This window comes from Pteronotus mesoamericanus, unplaced genomic scaffold (assembly GCF_021234165.1).
Source record: "Pteronotus mesoamericanus isolate MK-2021 breed Mesoamerican mustached bat unplaced genomic scaffold, CSHL_Meso_final contig_180, whole genome shotgun sequence".
In the NCBI taxonomy this organism is placed as follows: domain Eukaryota; kingdom Metazoa; phylum Chordata; class Mammalia; order Chiroptera; family Mormoopidae; genus Pteronotus; species Pteronotus mesoamericanus.
This window is the reverse complement of record NW_026555076.1, coordinates 9013314-9031402: the sequence shown is the minus strand read 5'-3', so window position 1 is coordinate 9031402 and position 18089 is coordinate 9013314. Positions and strand designations below refer to the sequence as shown.

At 35.9% G+C, this 18089-nt stretch overlaps 1 protein-coding gene across 1 annotated transcript; it reads left to right on the top strand.

The window, feature by feature from the left end:
* The first annotated feature begins 891 nt into the window (after positions 1-891).
* GNRHR (gonadotropin releasing hormone receptor) lies at positions 892-17606 on the top strand. Its single transcript, XM_054566732.1, has 3 exons — positions 892-1410; positions 16484-16575; positions 17471-17606. Exons 1-3 carry the CDS (start codon positions 892-894, stop codon positions 17604-17606), a joined length of 747 nt encoding a protein of 248 aa, XP_054422707.1.
* The last annotated feature ends 483 nt before the right edge of the window (positions 17607-18089 follow it).

Genomic DNA, 18089 nt, shown 5'->3' with positions numbered 1-18089 from the left:
GGGGGGGGATAACTGGGCACAGAAGGGGGAGGGGCAAGTCAAGGAACATGAATAGAGGACTCCTGGGCAGGGACAATGGCTGGGGGTTGGTGGGGGGGGGGCCGCGGAGGGGGGGGGGATTGACTGTGGGAGAGCCAGGGGAGGGAGCCGGGACAAGGGAGAGCAACAGGGAAAGAGGCAGAACAACTACAACTGAACAACAATAAAAAAGCAAAGCAATAATTTTTTTAAATAATCATTTTTATTTTAACTTGAGTGTGGATAATCTGGCCATTAGCATTGATAAATGTGAATGCAGCCCAATTTGTACTAGATCAAATTGATTCTGTTAAGGTATTAATTTGGTGTTTTGTTAGGATGCTTTTAAATTAACATATTTGTCTAGTGTTTGAATGCACAGCTGTGTCTGATTTAAAGAGAAAACAAATATTTTTGAGAAATGTATTAATTTTTAAAACAATTTAACTACCTCAAGTTTTTTATCTTTCTCTTCATTTTCATTTTGCATCTGTTGGATGAAACACAAACACTTTTTAAAGAATCTCTTCATTAAGGTTATTTGAGTAATATCCTGAGTGAATTTTAAATTCAAAATTAAGCTTCAAGTGTCCTTCTTCACTCAGGAAAAATGTTGTGAAAACCAGGCCATCTGCTGAGGTACTACAATTACATTTGTCCCTCAAAACGTATTTGGCATGCTGTTTTAGTACTCTGTTGGATTATAAGCCCGCAAAACAAGTTCACCTTGATCTTTCACATTAAATATAAAGTATCTTCAGGACAAAATGTGACATAAATCTAAACTGGTGACAGAAATAAAATGGGTTCAATTATAATAAAACACCAGAAGTGCCAGAAACACAAATCTTGAAGCTCTATCAGTTGGGAAATATGGCAAACAGTGTCTCTCCTGAACAGAATCAAAATCACTGTTCATCCATCAACAGCAGCAACCCACTGATGCAGGACAACCTCCCCACCCTGACTTTATCTGGAAAGATCCGCGTGACAGTAACTTTCTTCTTATTTCTACTCTCCACGACTTTCAATGCTTCCTTTTTGTTGAAACTTAAGAAGTGGGCTCAGAAGAAAGAGAAAGGGAAAAAGCTCTCGAGAATGAAAGTGCTTTTAAAACATCTGACGTTAGCCAACCTGTTGGAGACTTTGATTGTCATGCCACTGGACGGAATGTGGAACATTACAGTACAGTGGTATGGGGGAGAGCTCCTCTGCAAAGTGCTCAGCTATCTGAAGCTTTTCTCCATGTATGCCCCAGCCTTCATGATGGTGGTGATCAGCCTGGACCGCTCCTTGGCCATCACAAGACCCCTAGCTGTGAGCAATAGCAAGCTGGGACAGTCTTTGATTGGCTTGGCGTGGCTCCTCAGTAGTCTCTTTGCTGGACCACAGGTAAACCATTATCATGAACTTGTCGATCTATGGCAATCACAGATTTCCTATCTAAACTTGAGAGTTGTATTGTTGTGTGTGAAAGGCAGTGCTGTATTATTCTTATGCTTGGGCTCTGGAAGTCAGAGAGTAGACTTTAATCCTGGCACTGTTGCTTCAGCAAATTTCTTAACCTCTCTGGATTTTAGTTCCTTTATTAATGGAAGAGAGGTAATGCTTACTTTATGCAGCTTTCGTAATGACTAATGTATTAAAGTGTCTAGAAAGGTCTCTAATATAAGTAAATATTCCCCCCAATTTCAGCCATTCTCAAACAATCTTATTCCCATCTTCGTCTTCCATCTATTTCTCTTTTTGTTCTGGTTGACATGGTAAATTGACAGAATATTTAGGAACTATGGAATTTGCACAGACAAGAAGTATTTATAACATCTTATTTGAGTCTTCTTGAGTGGAAACATTAAGAATTCTTTTACTGTAGTTCAGAAAGAACCATTCTCAGTTGGTATGTTCTTAAGTTTGCAGGTAAGTGGGATTGAATAAAGAGGAAAAGTGGGAAATCTTGGACTTTTGGAAATTTGAGTATTTCCTTGAGGTTGACTTGAGCTTTTCTGGAAGTGAGACTATAACAAGCTGTTAGTAAAACTCTAATGCTGTTGGTGTAGGCACAAGCTGTCTCCTACAGGAAGCAGATAGGTATCTCTCCAGATTGTTTTCAACAGAGACTTTCTGGCTTATTGACATATGGAATCTGACTGTATCAGCAGTCACACTGCCAAAGAAAAGGACACACTTTTGCAAACAGAAAGACCCTTTAATAACACATGAACAATTCTCTGTATGCTTCTAAATGCACAAGTATGTGTAAAAAAGTCAGAGTTGACCAAGATCCTCCAAAAACTTGCCACTACAGATAGAAATTTATCTAGACATTCTAAACAGACAAGATGGTAAAATGGATGAAGCAAGGAAGGAAGGAAGGAAGGAAGAAATAAGATTTTTAAATGCCATGCAGGACTTATTAAATAAGTAATATGACACTGGAAAGCTAAATAACTAAATTTTCCTCACTTAACTAATTTTTTTTGGATATTAGATAAATTTAATTAGTGTGTTTTATGACAGGAGAAATGGAAAAAACAAAAATGTTTTGATTTCCCTGGAGAAAATTGTACAATTATTCTCACAGTGACTGAATATACAAAATAAGGATTAGCAAATATGTCAGTTGAAATGAAGTTATTTAGCTATGGCTTATGTCATGAAGTCTTTCATTTTGTTTCATTAAAGTATGAGTGCTGCATATTGATGGTTTTCTTGGAGAAAATAAACACGAAATAGGTTCCTGAAGCTGAGTCTTGTACTGATGAAATGAAGAAACTGCCCTCAAAGAAAATGTAATTCAGTTATGAAGACAAAACTTATAAAAAACTAATATAACTATATACTAAATTGTTTTAAACCTATTACAAAAGTAAGAAAAGGGAGAAATGAGTAGGAGTGAAGGAAGATTTTAGGGTAAAAGAATAAACTGAGTTTTTAAAGAAGAATGGTATTTGGATAAAAAATATAAGTCAAGGATCACATATTTTTCAGCAAAGGTTGAAAGTGTGATTTTCATAGGTGATATATTTGGGTGAAATGAAAAACTGAGAGTTAGGAGGACTAGCAAGAAATTAGATTTGGTCCCTTTTCTTTGATCTCATAGTGTTTTGTCATAAAGTAATGTGATTATAGTTTTTTGTCTATATTTACCTTTAAGGTATATTCTCCTAAATAGCAAAAGCTGTTGTGTTCAACTTTATTTCATATTCCCACTACCTAATAAGATATCTACCAAAAATAGAATTTTAAAATATTTGGATCAGAGGGGGTATTTTTTAAGATCAAATAAATCTTTTACCTTTTACTTAAAAAAAAAAGTTTAGATAAATTAATCAATGAATGGAGGTGCAGTGGATTTATATTACCAAAAACATTGATAGCTAAGGGAAATTCTGAAATTAATGTGGGAACCATATAGCTTTTCTGAGTCTTATACAAAGAGTAAGAGGATTTTTTTCCAGTTCTATTGAGAAAGAATTGATACACATTACTTGATGAGTTTAAGATGTACAACATGATGGTTTGACTTATAAATATTGTAATATGATATTGGAAATATGAAGTTTTTATTTCCTTTTCTTGCTTATAAAATTGTTTAGCTCTGGCTGGTGTGCCTCGGTTAGTTGGGCATTGTCCTGCAAACCAAAGGGCCACAAGGTACAGGAGGCAACCATTCAGTGTTTCTCTCTCACATCAATGATTCTCTCCCTCTCCTTTCCTTTTCCTCTAATAAAAAACTATATTTTTATGATACAAAATTTGCATATAGATACTAAAATGTTTTACTTTTCTTTAATCCTATTATTTTAATCTTATTTGTAAGATTATTTCTTAATCTTATTATTTTATTTAATCTTATTTGAAAGGGAAAGAAAAGCAGGCTTTGAAAACAGCTAAAAATACTTGCCTTAGAACATGATATGGCAATATAAGGTCTTTATTTAAGTACAGTTATTTGCAAAGTAGTTGGTAACTTGGAATACTGATATAGATGAAAGTTAAAACAGAAGTAGTGCCCTTCTTCTTTCATAAAAAGCCATATAAAATGATTTTCCCTTTCCTTAAGTGGGAGCTTCTTCATTTTAATGTCTGTATAAATTCAAATGCAAAAGTCTGTCATGTGATAGTCACACTCTCCTTTATGAACACAGTCAACACACCCTCACAGGGGATCCAGTTATGCACAAGCAGCTTCTGTTCGTCTGCCCTCTGCCTGTGTCCAGCCAGTTACCGAGGACAGGAGGACCTCACTTTGCACATTGCTGTGGTAACAGACCCATGCAAAGCATGGACACATTTCTAGTCTGCACAAGTTTCAGGTGACAAAGTACTGTGCTAAGTGAAGCCCACCTGTATTTAATGTGTCACTTTCTTCCTTTTCCTCAATTATAAAACAAACGTTACAATAACAGTCTTCTCCCAGGTGTCTTCTTATGCCTTCAACATATTCTTTACATTGAAATACCTGAATGAAAGTGTACAAACACTCAGAACTCCTTAAAACATAATGTTAAATTGATTTCCAGGAAAACTATATACTATTTTTCCTGATACTCAGGGTAGAAAGCGCCAGTCTTTTTGAACTCTGTTACCGAACAAATGGACCCGTGGGGGACGGTGCCCAGATGCTATTACCGAAACAATGACCTCCCCTTCCCTGGGGTCCCTCGGTTGTAGGTCCTTTGCCCGCCGCCCTTGGAGTTATGGCTCTGAATGGCAGTTTGGTGAAAAGGAAAGGAATTATTTATTCAAAAGTTATACAGGTTTGATTAATGGCTAAATGTCGCCCTTAAACCTCAAAATCCCTTTAAAACAATCACCAGCACACACACTGTCCTGCCACCCCCCCTTTGCCCAGTCAGGCCAGTCAGGGGTACCGTCCTTCAGAAGGAAAAGAAGAGAAGTCCGGGGCTGGTCTAGGCAGGCGTCTCACAATTCTCAGCGCCATCCGCTGCATCACCGAGATCTCCAGCTCTTAATCCATAACCATGTGGCACCTTCTTGTGGCCCACTAGCAAGAGTCCTTTCTCCCCTCTTTCTTCCCACGTGGTCTTCACACTGTTCCCCAGAGTCTGTGTCCCTTTGTCTCTCCCACAGGCCCCTGTCTCTCCTTCCTCTCCCAGTTACATTCTGTATTAAGACTTAAATCTTCCTGATTAGCTTTGGTGATATGCAAAATAACCCTTTTTTCATACCAGGAATGAAGCTATCCTGTTATTGACATGCAAAATGACTCTCAATGGCCCTGCTCAAGGCTCCCTCGCCCCATGGCGGCCCGCCCTGGGGTGAAGAATATATTTTTTCTTGGACACCCCATTTTCTGGACCCTGTTACAAATATCCTTTGGCGGGGCGCGGGGGTGCGGGGCGGGGGGTGCCCTGGATGTGCCCCGTTACCTCTCTTGAATATAAATACACAAAAGAGTATCTTTTTCCCATTTTTCATTACTAGTATTTTAACTAATTTTAACATTTTTGTATTTTTATCAATATTCTAAACATAGCCTTTGATATTTATTTATATGATACTGTTCTAGTACTTTGAGTGATTTAACTTATCATAGCTTAATAAACGTACCACTATACCTTAAAAAAAGACATATGTTGTGAAATGATTACCACAATAGGTGCAGCTAATCTGTCATCTCATATAAATACAGTAAGAAAAAAGAAAAAACAAATTATCTTTGAGATGAGAACTCTTAGGATTTACTCTCTTAACAACTTTTCCTATATGTCATACAGCAGTGTAAACTATAGTCAGCATGTTATCCATTACTAAAATGATTTTTAACAAAAATATTTTAAGAAAATTTATGGAGAGAGGAGAGAGACAAAGAATTCAGATCATCTGTCGAGGTGATTAGGTTGGGGATGAAGGTGGTATCAGAGGGAATTGATAGTAATTACTAGGGACATTTCAAACAAAAAGCAAAGTTGGCAACAAATGGGCTTTAGTAATGGGTTAATAATAGAGGGTAGTAAAATAAAGCTCCAACATTTTTAGCCTAGAAGTTTTTAGTAAAACCATTGAAACAGACAGGTAGGTTGAGGTACGTTACTCTCTTCATCTGCCTGTTTATTTGAAAAGAGGGGAAAGCAGGCTTTAAAAAGAGCTAAAAACATTTGTGTTAGTCATAATATTGGCAATATTTGTATAAGTACAGCTATTTGGAAAGTAGTTGGTAGTTTGGGATACCGATAGAGGTGAAAGTTGAAACAGAAGTAGAAATAAGTCCATTTATGATGGTAACTGCAACACAAACCCATAATTTCACTGTCTTTTAAAAGGACTCTCCCAGAGGCTGTAAATAAAAGATTGATTTATTAACTCAATTATTTTCATCTGAGTATAGCACAGCAATAATAGGAAGAAAAGAAAATGCCAAATACTTATCTATCTTGATGTATTGTAATAAAAAGAACATATAACATTAAATTGTTTAGCAATTTCAAGTAATAAATAGGCTGACCTCAAATACATTACTCTCCCTGAGAGTAATTTATGCAAACATGGGCCGCAGAAAATAATGGTACTTAATTTTTTTGTAAAACAAATAACCTGTCTTTACTTTCAGCAGCTCTTTAAATTTGTATTTTATGAAGTTTCCTGAAAAACTTAAAACACATAATCATATTTTATTTCTACATTAACTCTGCAAAGTGCATTAGAACCATGTTATTATCCCGATTTCATGCACAAGAGGATGTCCAAGGAGAACCTTTGAAAATAATAATATTCAAAACTTTTTTGGTGGTAACTCAAAGTAAGAAATACATACTATGTAGAGACATGATTTGTCTGTCTGTCTGTCTGCCTGTCTTTCTCCCACATACCTATAACTGACAAAAGGTTTAATAAAATAAATATCTACTCTGTTCCATTTTATTTTTTATTGTTGATTATGACTAACTAATAGGCACAACCTGCAGTTTGAAAACCACTGGTTTAAAGGGATTCATTGGTTTCCCAGTGTCACTTGGCCTGTTGTCATTTTATTGAGACCAGTTTTTCTTTTTATTATAGTTCTCTGCTATCTCTCTGGATAAAAGAGGGTTCCACCCTGTGACCAATGTTACATATATTTGATGTGGAAGACAAGAAATAGAGAGGGTTTTTCATTTCTAGACGGTGACACATGACCTCAGGCTTCACCAAGCTCTACAGACAAGCCCATTGACAGAGACACATCCTATCATGACTAATTTACATGGAATGGATTACTTGAATCTTCATCCCTTGGTGCATATATTAATTTTCTGTTACTTGAATAATTCATTACCATGTTAAAAAGATCCAAGAGGTTTGTTGTCAAACTTTAGGCCTGGCAATCTGAGAAGGTAGGGCATTTTGCTACAGAGCAGAAAAATCAAATTTCAAACTGGCCCCTTTGGTTTTCCACTTTTCTGATTACTAACTTCAGAAACTAAATCCTATGATGATTTGGGGATATATTTCCATAAATTTCAGCACAGTATACTATAGGAACTTCCAAACTTTTTACTAGTCATGGAATTTTTAAAAATTCTAGGTGGAGCCCCAATAAGTGAAACAGATATAAGTGGATCTGCTCTGGTTGAATGGGGATAAGGGAGGCCCCATTCTCCCTTAGTATTCACTAACCCCAGTCATAGCGTCTCTGAAGACCTCCCATATCCCTGCAACAAAGGACAGCAGGCAGTGGGATAGTAGAAATGGCATGGGTATCATGTTTAAACAAAATTGGCTTCAAATCTCAATACTATCTCTTACCAGCTATGTAATTTTGTGTAAATTACTTAACTAAGTGTAAATGCAACTGCAAAGAGTAAATTATAAAGAATAAGATATATAAAATCATGTAATACAAGACTTTATAAACACTCAACTAATGTTCATTCATTTCTTTCCTGTCTCCCTTTCTTCTTACATCAAATCAGGAGAGAAAAATAATAGGGAAATATGGGTATTAAAATGGGCAGTTCTTTGAAAAACAGCAGAAAGAATTGGTTATATAAAGGTTTGTTATTTCAAATTGCTCAAAATTATAACTCTTATTCTGACTGATAAGTAAATTTGGCCAATCTATTCACTCCCTAGTCACCAAACTACCCTACTCATTCTGAAAAGGTATATGTACCAGAGCATAATAAATAAAATCTGGGGGCATCATTTCTAAAAGTAGGAGGAGGATTAAAAGGAGGAAGGGAGGGAGAGAAGCTGGGAGAGAGCGAGAAAAGAGAAAAAAAAATAAAGGCGGGGGGGAAGCAACAAACATGACGTGAAAGAAGGTCTAATTTAACAGCATCTGTGGTTAGGCTGGTAAGTACTTGTTGAGGAGAAAAGATTTCCTGAATTAGGTGTATCTATATATAATTAAAATTTACATCATTTCCAATGACAGTCATTTAAAGCCACAAGAATTCCAGAGTAGCAGATTATTTGCAGAAAGAACCATACCACTGGCTCATACCACTGCTTAATGTGAAACATTACATATTGATAGTATTTAAATTCTATAGGCCTACAGGCAAGTATATGAGCCATTTTGTAATCTTTGGTGTAAAGATGTATGGTCTGAAGGTATGTGGAGACTTGTGTTGACACAGAGAATTTACAGGGCTAGAACGCACTTCCAAACTTGACCAGCAGTTTAAATTCAATAACTACTCATCGCACACATACAGTATGACGAGAACTCTACTGGAACACAGTAATAACATACTAATAGTAGAAATAACAACAACAATGATGATAAATAATAGTTATGGAGGACATAAATATTAGGCAGGAATTATGCTAAATGCTTTTATGTGCATTACTTTAAGTGAGGTTCCCAACAAACCTATAAATTAGATATAATTATTGTCTTTATTTTATTCATGAAGAAACTAAGGATAAGAATGTTATATAACATGCCCAATAGTACCATCTATAAGTGGAGGTGTCAGTGCATCCAATTAACTCCATACTCAGAGCTTTTAACTGCTACATTATACCACACTATGAAATATTGTCTATTTCCTTTTTTTCCTGTAGGAGGCTAGAGAAAGAAAAGACAGGAAAATTTTAAGGTGAGAATAGATGGTTAAGAGATTCCAGAAAAATGTGTGGCATATATTTACAAATATATAAATTATAAATAAATATATATGGATGCATATTTATAAGCTTTGTGCCTCAAACATTGTATTATAATAACAGTTATAATTTATATAGTGTTTGTGCCAGGCACTATTCTAAGGGCTTTCTAAGTACTAATTCTTTTAGTTGTTAGGACAGCCCCTAGGTATCTACTATTAACATCTCCATTTTATAGACGAGGAAATTGAAGCACATTTCCTGAAGATAATTACCTTTGGAAAAGATTAGGTAATGGTGTGATTAGTGTGGAGTAAGGTGAAGGTTAAAATAATTCGAAAGAGAAATGAGCATCTGCGATTGACTGTAAAGAAGGAAAACAGATTGCTCTTGTTTATGACAAAATAAAGCAAACACCGATGAAACTGGGCCAGGGATGAGAGAGGAGAAACATAAAGAAATTAAAGAAAAATAATCCAAGGGCAAAAGAACCACTGAAAGTAAAATGATCCCTTTAATAATCATCAAAGTGAACATGGCCTTGGAGCATAACATAAACTGAACCAAGCCTAAAAAAAATTAGTTTATGGGCAAGTAACATTCTGATTTTCCATACCACTTTACTATACCTTTTTTTTTAAACGTATCAGGCTGTCTTATACTACAGGTGTCACGTACATGCTATTATCTTCCCTACCAAATATATAACACCATGATAGTAAAATACATCTGGTTTATCTTTTAATACAGATAAGCACCTAATATAGTTTTTGATCAAGGAGTTGCTTTAAAAAGAAGCATTCGTAAAATTTACAAAAAAGATAACTAAAATTCAAATCATACTACTATATTTCAAAGTCACTATTACTGAAAACTTCATCATTATAACTTAAAATATAAAATATTAGAGTGAAAATATGACCCAGTGCTGAGCATAAAGTCAAGCGAAGATTTTAAGAAAATAAAGAGTCTCAGATTCTGGGAAAAGTAACCCTCCCAGACACTTCACATCACATCTGTACAATCAAATTAAAAACTGAACTTTATACAAGGTAGCTTCAAAAAAAGAATGTAAAACTGAAAGGTCCTTTTGTATTGAGGAAAAAACTGTATCATAAAATAGAATTGGCTGACTGCATATTTGAGTTAATCTTGATTTTAAAATTAATGATATGATCATTGGGCGCCCTCTAGTGGAATAATTTTAAAATTCTTTTTGCCCTCAAAACTGAAAATCAGCATTTTAATTGCAAATAAAAGAAACAAGATTGTATTCTATATTATACTTACTTATATTTATGTTATATTTATATTTTACTAAAATGTTCCTACTGTAAAATTAAAGGAAGGAGATATAGTATTTTGTAAAGAGCATATTCTAACCTTGACTGGTGTGGCTCAGTTGGTTGGGCATCATGCTTCATATCAAGAGGTCACAGGTTTGTGTCCTGATTCACAGTCAGTGCACATGTTTGGGTTGCAGGTTCAGTCCCTAGTGGGGGCATGTGTGAGAGGCAATCGGTCTATGTTTCTCACATAAATAATTCTCTCCCTCTCTTTTTCCATCCCTTTCACTCTCTCTAAAAATAAATAAAATAAAAATAAAAAGCATATTCTACTCTGGCGCCATCACCTCAGAAATGAAAGAACTACCTGGCCTGTTAAATTAATTGCATTAGTTAAATGTACTAATTTAATCAAAAACTTAAAAAACGCTGTCCCTCATTTATGCCTTAAAATAAACCTTGGCAATAAGAGCGAAAATAAACAAGTGAATCTATATCAAACTAAAAGCTACTGTACAGCAAAGGAAACTATCAACAATATTAAAAGACAATCTACCAACTAGAAAAAAAAATTGTAAATCATGTATCTGACAAAGGGTCAGAAATGACTGTATTAATATCCAAAACACAGTCATTCTCCACAGCCCTATATCTGGCAGTGGTCCCATAAGGTTATAATGCAGCTGAAAAATTCATTATCAGCTAGTGAATGTTGTAGCTCTCCTATCACAATGCATTTCACAAATGCTTACCGCTGTGTTCCAGTTGCTGATAGTATTCAGTGCAGTAACATGCCGTATGGGTTTATGTCCTAGGAACTATAGAGGAACAAAATTTGTCACCCTAAAATCTATCATTTTGGCATAAGAATTATTTTAGTCTGGTTAATTTTAAGAAACAGCAGATATGGGAGAAGCTCTGAAAAAAAGCAAGTAGAAGTTTCCCTTTATAAAAATCATTTACATTTGTAAGGGAAATCTCCATTTGTGAGGAGGAGTATTTTTAAAGCAAATCACAGGCATCTCAGGTTACATCTTTAACAGATAAGTATTTCTTAAAAATTCTGCTGAAGTACGCATAACATAAAATTGACCATATTATTCAATTTTAAGTGTACAATTCAGTGTCATTAAGTACATTGACATTGTTGTGCAACCTTCACTACCATCCATCCATCTCCAGAATAGTGTCACCATCTAAAACTGCAACTCTGTATCCATTAACAGTAACTCCTATTCTCCCTTCACCACAGCCCTGTTACTACTCTTTTTTTTTTTTACTTACTGCATTTATAAAGTTACCTACCTATTCTAGAGACCTCATATGAGTGCAATCGTATGATATTTGTCCCTTTGTGTCTTCCTATTTCATTTAGCCTAGTGTTTTCAAAGTTCATCCATGCGGTAGCATATATCAGAATTTCATTTCTTTTTTAAATCCTTTTTTTCTCAATTACAGTTGACATACAATATTATATTAGTTCCAGGTGTATAGCTCAGTGATTAGACATTCTGTAACTTACTAAGTGATCATTCCAATAAATTTTGTACCCATCTGACACCATACATAGTTATTGGAATATTATTGACTATATTCCCTATTCTGTACTTTACATCCCCATGAGGACTCTGTAACTACCAACTGTACTTCTAAATCCCTCCAACTTTTTCACCATCCCTCCAATGCCCCTCCCACCTGGAAGCCATTAAAATGTTCTCTGTATCTATGAGTCTATTCTATTCTTCTTGTTCACTTATTTTGATTTTTATATTCAATTGTTGATAAGTATGTATTTATTGCCATTTTATTGTTCATAATTTTTTTCTTCTACTTCTTAAAGAAAACCTTTTAACATTCCATGTAATACTGGTATGGTGGTTATGACCACCCTTAGCTTTTTCTTGTAGTCTGGGTATGAACTTATTTAGCTTTTTCTTGTGGTCTGGGAAGCTCTTTCTCTGCCCTTCAATTTTAAATGAGAGCTTTCCTGGGTAAAGTAATCTTTGTTGTAGGTCCTTTGCATCACTTTGAATATTTCTTGCCATTCCCTTCTGGCCTGTAAATTTTCTGTTGAGAAATCAGCTGACAGTCTTATGGGAGCTCCCTTGTAGGTAAATAACTGATTTTTTTTTTTTTTTTTTTGCTGCTTTTAAGATTCTTTCTTTGTCATTCAGCCCATTCTGTATCTCTATACCTTCAACCAGTCTCAATGTGGCGTCTTCTTTAAATCTCTAGTTATAGAACTTCCATTCAGCTGGGTTTTAGGTGGTTCTGAATGATGTTATATAATTTAGTTGTATTTTTGATGTCATTGTGGAAGGGCTGAAGTACCACATTTCCCTATGTTACCATCGTGACCCGTAATGATGTATTTCTTGGAACAAATCCCCATCGTTAGGTAGAAATGACTGTAAATAAAGAACACATACAACTCAATAGCAAAAAACCCCAAACAATTCAATTAAAAAATGGGCAAAGGATTTGAATAGTTATTTTTCAAAAAAAGATGCACAATTACGAATAGATACATGAAAAGGTGCTCAGTATTACAGATGATCAGAAAAATGCAAACCAAAACCACAGTGCAATATCACCTCACGACCTGTAAGAACAACTATTAGCAAAAAGACAAGAAACAGCAAGTGTTGATGAGGTTGTGGACCAAAGGAAACCCTGTGCACTGCTGGTGGGTATGTAAATTGATACAGATACTATATGTTGGGAAACACTCCATCTGGTTTCAGGAAATGTAGCCCTGCCAACAGGAGAGAGGGCCCGAAGGCTGAAGCTAATCAAGGAGGCCTTCTGAAAATAGGCCACTGAGGAGACAAAACCTGTCCCCCTGGCAGGGGTGCAGCCCCTGCCTCCCTCACATCACCCTGCTTGGCCCTGGAGGATGGCTGGTTAGTCAATGATGGGTATGACCCTATCAATGGCAGAGGCAACCTTAGACAGGCACAGCCGCAATGGGCATAAGGGAAAATACTTGGGGGACACAGAGAAGGGGCAAAATGACCCTCACCCCTCGGCTTTGTTATGGCCGGGGTCCTCATTCTGTCTGAAAGAAGTCTCCTTATTTCCTGGCTGCCTTGCCCTTCCCCCTGCCTGGCTCAGGTTTGAAACAATACTAGAGACAGCCCTAAACTGGATCTGGCAGTTCCCAGGGGAAATCAAGCCTAGAAGTAAATTCTTTAAAGCATGTTCTGTTTTTCCCTCAAAAGCTATGATAAGCAGCCCATGCTGGGAAGGAAATGTACATTATTCACACACCCTGACCCTAAAACCTTCGGGGCCCTGTGTTTTTGCTCTCATGTTTACTCATCCCATCTCGGACCCATGTAAAAGGACCCGTGTAAGTCAGTGTGTTCCTGCCATTTGTTTTCTTCAAAGCATCATCTATTCTCTGTAAATATTAACATACTGATGTAATGAGATCACCTGTGCATTCCTATTACCTAGCCCCATTGATAACCCGTTCAATAAAAGCCTTTGGACGCAGGGGCTCAGGACCTTCTCCACTAGAGAGAAGAGCCATTTCCCCTCTCCTGGCAGACAGAGAAGTGTCTGGTATGGCTCATTTCATTGCACTCCATCCGGACAACCCCCAGGACAGGCTCTGCGGGATTCAGAGCCCCGCTCTCTCCTCAGCTGGCCCAAGAACTGGGACCTGCAGAGTCCTTCCCTCAACTATAAAAAACAGTGTAAAGTGTCCTCAAAAAATTAAAAATAAACCAACTATATGATCTAGCAATTCCATTTCAGGGTATTTATCTGGAGAAAACAAAAACACTAAATCAAAAATATATCTGCACTTCTATATTCACTGTAGCATTAGTTACAATAGCCAAGATATGGAAATTACCTGTGTCCATTGATAGATGAATAGATAAAAAATTGTGATCATATAAATACACAGACACACACACACACACAATGTAAGATTATTCAATCATAAAAAAGAAGGAAATTTGCCATTTCTCACAACATGGATGGACCTTGAGGGCACCATGCTAACTGAAACAAGTCAGATAAAGAAAGATAAATATGGTGTGATATTGTTTATATGTACATTATTTTTAAATAAATAAATGAAAATTTAAAAACCCAGCTCATAGATACAAAGAAAAGATTGGTGGTTGTCAGAGCCAGAGCAGAGATGGGGGCTTGTGGCAGCAGGGGCGTGAAGGAGATCAAACCATACAGACTTCCAATTATAAATGGCATGGGGTTATAATGCACAGCGCGGTGACTATATTGTACTTAAAAGTTGCTAAACATGTTGCTGAGAGTTTTCACAATAAAAAGAAAATTTGTAACTATGTATGGTGACAGATGTTAACTAGACTTACTACGGTTCTCATTTCAAATAGACAGGGGTTGACAAGTAGGTTTACAGTTGTGAGTACATGAAATATAGAGTTTATTCTTGTATTATATATTAATTATTGTATTATCTTCCATAAGGACAACTGTAAGCTTATGTTTGCCCACTTCTATATACAAATACCTAATCATTATGTTGTACACCGAAAATGAATATAACGTTATCTGTCAATTATACCTCAATTTTTAAAAAGAAGAAATAAAACTATACAGAAAAAAAAAATCCTATAACACTTTTGTTTGAATTTATTTATCAGTTTTAAAGTGCTTGGGCATAGCCCTGACCAGTGTGGCTCGGTTGGTTGGGCAACATCACACGAAACAAAAGGTCACCAGTTTGGTTCCCCAGACAGGGCACATGCCTGAGTTGGGGGTATGACAGAGGCAACCAATCAATGTTTCTCTTTCACACCGACATTTCTCTCCCTCTCTTTCTTCCTCCCTTCATCTCTCTCTAAAAATAAATAAAATCTTTAAAAAATAATGAAGTGCTTTGGCACTCTTTCCAATTTATCCATGTTTCGTGGTAAATTAGTGTTTCTCAGGAGAAAAGCTTGGAAATCACTTGGTAAGGAGTGTGCTTGATGAATGGGAAAAGAATGAATAAATGTCCACTGCAATTTGTTTTTGAAAACTACTTGCAACATTTCTTTAATAGTTGATTCAATTTGTGCTTTAAAAAATATAATTTCGTACTTACAGAAGTTTGCGAGAATCATGCAAAGATTTCTGGAATGGTTTTCCTTCAGATTTCCCAAATACACATAGATGATTTCAGTGTTTTTTAATACAAATGATGCATCAATGAATAACCTGTGAAAACGTGTTTTTATATAATGGAAGTAGGGGTATATGTTCAGAGTAAATTCTTGGATGGAGAATTGCTGGATCAAAGGTAAATGCATATATATTATGCCACTTATTGCCAAATGCCCCTCCGTTATGGTCATAGCAATTTGCATCCTGACTAACGATGTATTGGAGTCCCTGTTTTCCCACAGCCTTGCTATGAGACTATATTGCTATTCTTTTTAATTTTTTCTCACCTTGATAGTGAAAAATGGCATTTCAGTGTAGCCTTAATTGACATATCTCTTGTTATGAGTGAGGTTGAACATCTTTTCATATGCTTAACTGGCATATCTTTTTTGTGAACTGTCTGTTCCTGTCTTTTTACCACTTTATTGGGGGTTTTGTCTCAAAAATAAGATTTAAATATGCACCTTGGGGAACCATTTAAAATACCAGACACAGTTTAGGTGCTGCAGATGGAATGATAAACAAAATTACTCACAAAGTTTACTCAGCATAATTGCACCTGAAACTGAAATACACACCAGGTTTATATCCTTGGTTGAGTTTGAAATAATTTCAAAAAATCCAAAATCCTGTAGCTCCATTCACATTACCTAAACATATTTTAAGTAAAGATCCACTTGTAACTTTTCATACAAATTCCAAAAGGAAAACATCATGGAACCTAGCAATTGCGTTGGCGACAACATGTTAGAAGGCTGGCAGAATGCAGAAGAGAAAACTTTCAAGAAAACATGTAAATCCTGTTCGAAATAAAGTAATATGACTTTTTAATTTTTTTATTTTCTTCTACAGTTATATATCTTCAGAATGATTCATTTAGCTGATGGCTCTGGACAATCAAGCGGTTTCTCTCAATGCGTAACGCACTGCAGTTTTCCGCAATGGTGGCACCAAGCTTTTTACAACTTTTTCACCTTCAGCTGCCTCTTCATCATCCCTCTTCTCATCATGTTGATCTGCAATGCAAAAATCATCTTCACCCTGACACGGGTCCTTCATCAGGATCCCCACCGTACGCATTCCTTAGATTTGGTGCTAATTGTGGGTAAACAGCTTTTAAGCAGCAATACCCAGAGTGGCATTTACTATGTGCCAGATACTGTTCTAAGCAGTTTACATGTATTAACTCATTTAACATTCATAATCACCCCAGGAGGTGATACTTTTATAACCTCCAATTTACAGAAGAGGTTATATATCCCAATGTCCTAAATGTGCACATGGGATTAAAGAAGAAAGGGCCATCACCCCATACACCCAGCATAGGCATCGACAAAGTGTTCCTGCTGGGCCATCGCAGCCCTGTGTCAACGCCTGATTTCTAGCCTGTAGCGAAGTATAATTTATTAAGTATAGCTAATATATTTGTTAAAATTACACTGCTCTGTTTCACATTAAATCCCCTATATCCACACAAATTAACTACTTCCATTTATATGTGTATGTGTTGGATATGCAGAATATTGTTGAAAGTATAATTGACTGTTTCATGTGAAACTTCATGAATGTACTTGTGGTGTTTTTGCTTCAATAACCTGCTGCATTCTCAAAAACTAAAATTAAAGAATTTATAAAGTAAGCATGGTTATGTTGGCATGACAACCCAGATGCAGAGAATTGAATTCCACTCAACCTAAGTCTGCTCTCTTAAATTTACATTTTAAGAATCTGAGTACCCCCATATTTCAAATCCAAATTAGTTTGGTAAAAACTATCCATTATATGATACAGTGGAAAACTTGAAATAAAAACATGCTTTTCCAACAAATTATAATTATTAAAAACATAGGAAATTTGTTTCCATTACATTCATTAGGTTGAATTAGTGATTCCCTCTTCCTCTTTGTCCATTTTAGTTTTGTAACAAAACTGGTCTTTAAACACCTACTCTTTTTTCTTTCTAATAGAACTACAACTGAATCAATCCAAGAACAATATACCAAGAGCCCGGCTGAAGACTCTAAAGATGACAGTGGCATTCGCAACTTCATTTACCATCTGCTGGACTCCCTACTATGTCCTAGGAATTTGGTATTGGTTTGATCCTGAAATGTTAAACATGGTGTCAGACCCAGTGAATCATTTCTTCTTTCTGTTTGCTTTTTTAAATCCATGCTTTGATCCACTTATATATGGATATTTCTCTCAGTAATTATTAGACAACATAGGAAGTCATAAAGAAGAGTAAGGTAGTGCATTTTCCCATTTGAGAATGATAAACAGGTTGCAGCATGCATACTTCTAAACAAAGCAGAATTTACAGTTATGTTGTCATTCTTTTTTTTTTCAATTATTATGTCATCAGAGACTCATTTACAAGGGGGAAAAAAAACTTCAGGAAAAATCTTGAAATATTTTCCCTTAATCGCAAACTGCTGAATTAATCTCTGCTTTTTCTGAGCTGCTGTAACACTTATATGGGTTCCCCATCACTTTCTTCTCGTATAATAATGTATGAATATTTAAAATAGCCATGGCCTAAGGCAAAGAGATGCCAAAGAGGCTGAGAAACCACAACACAGTCTT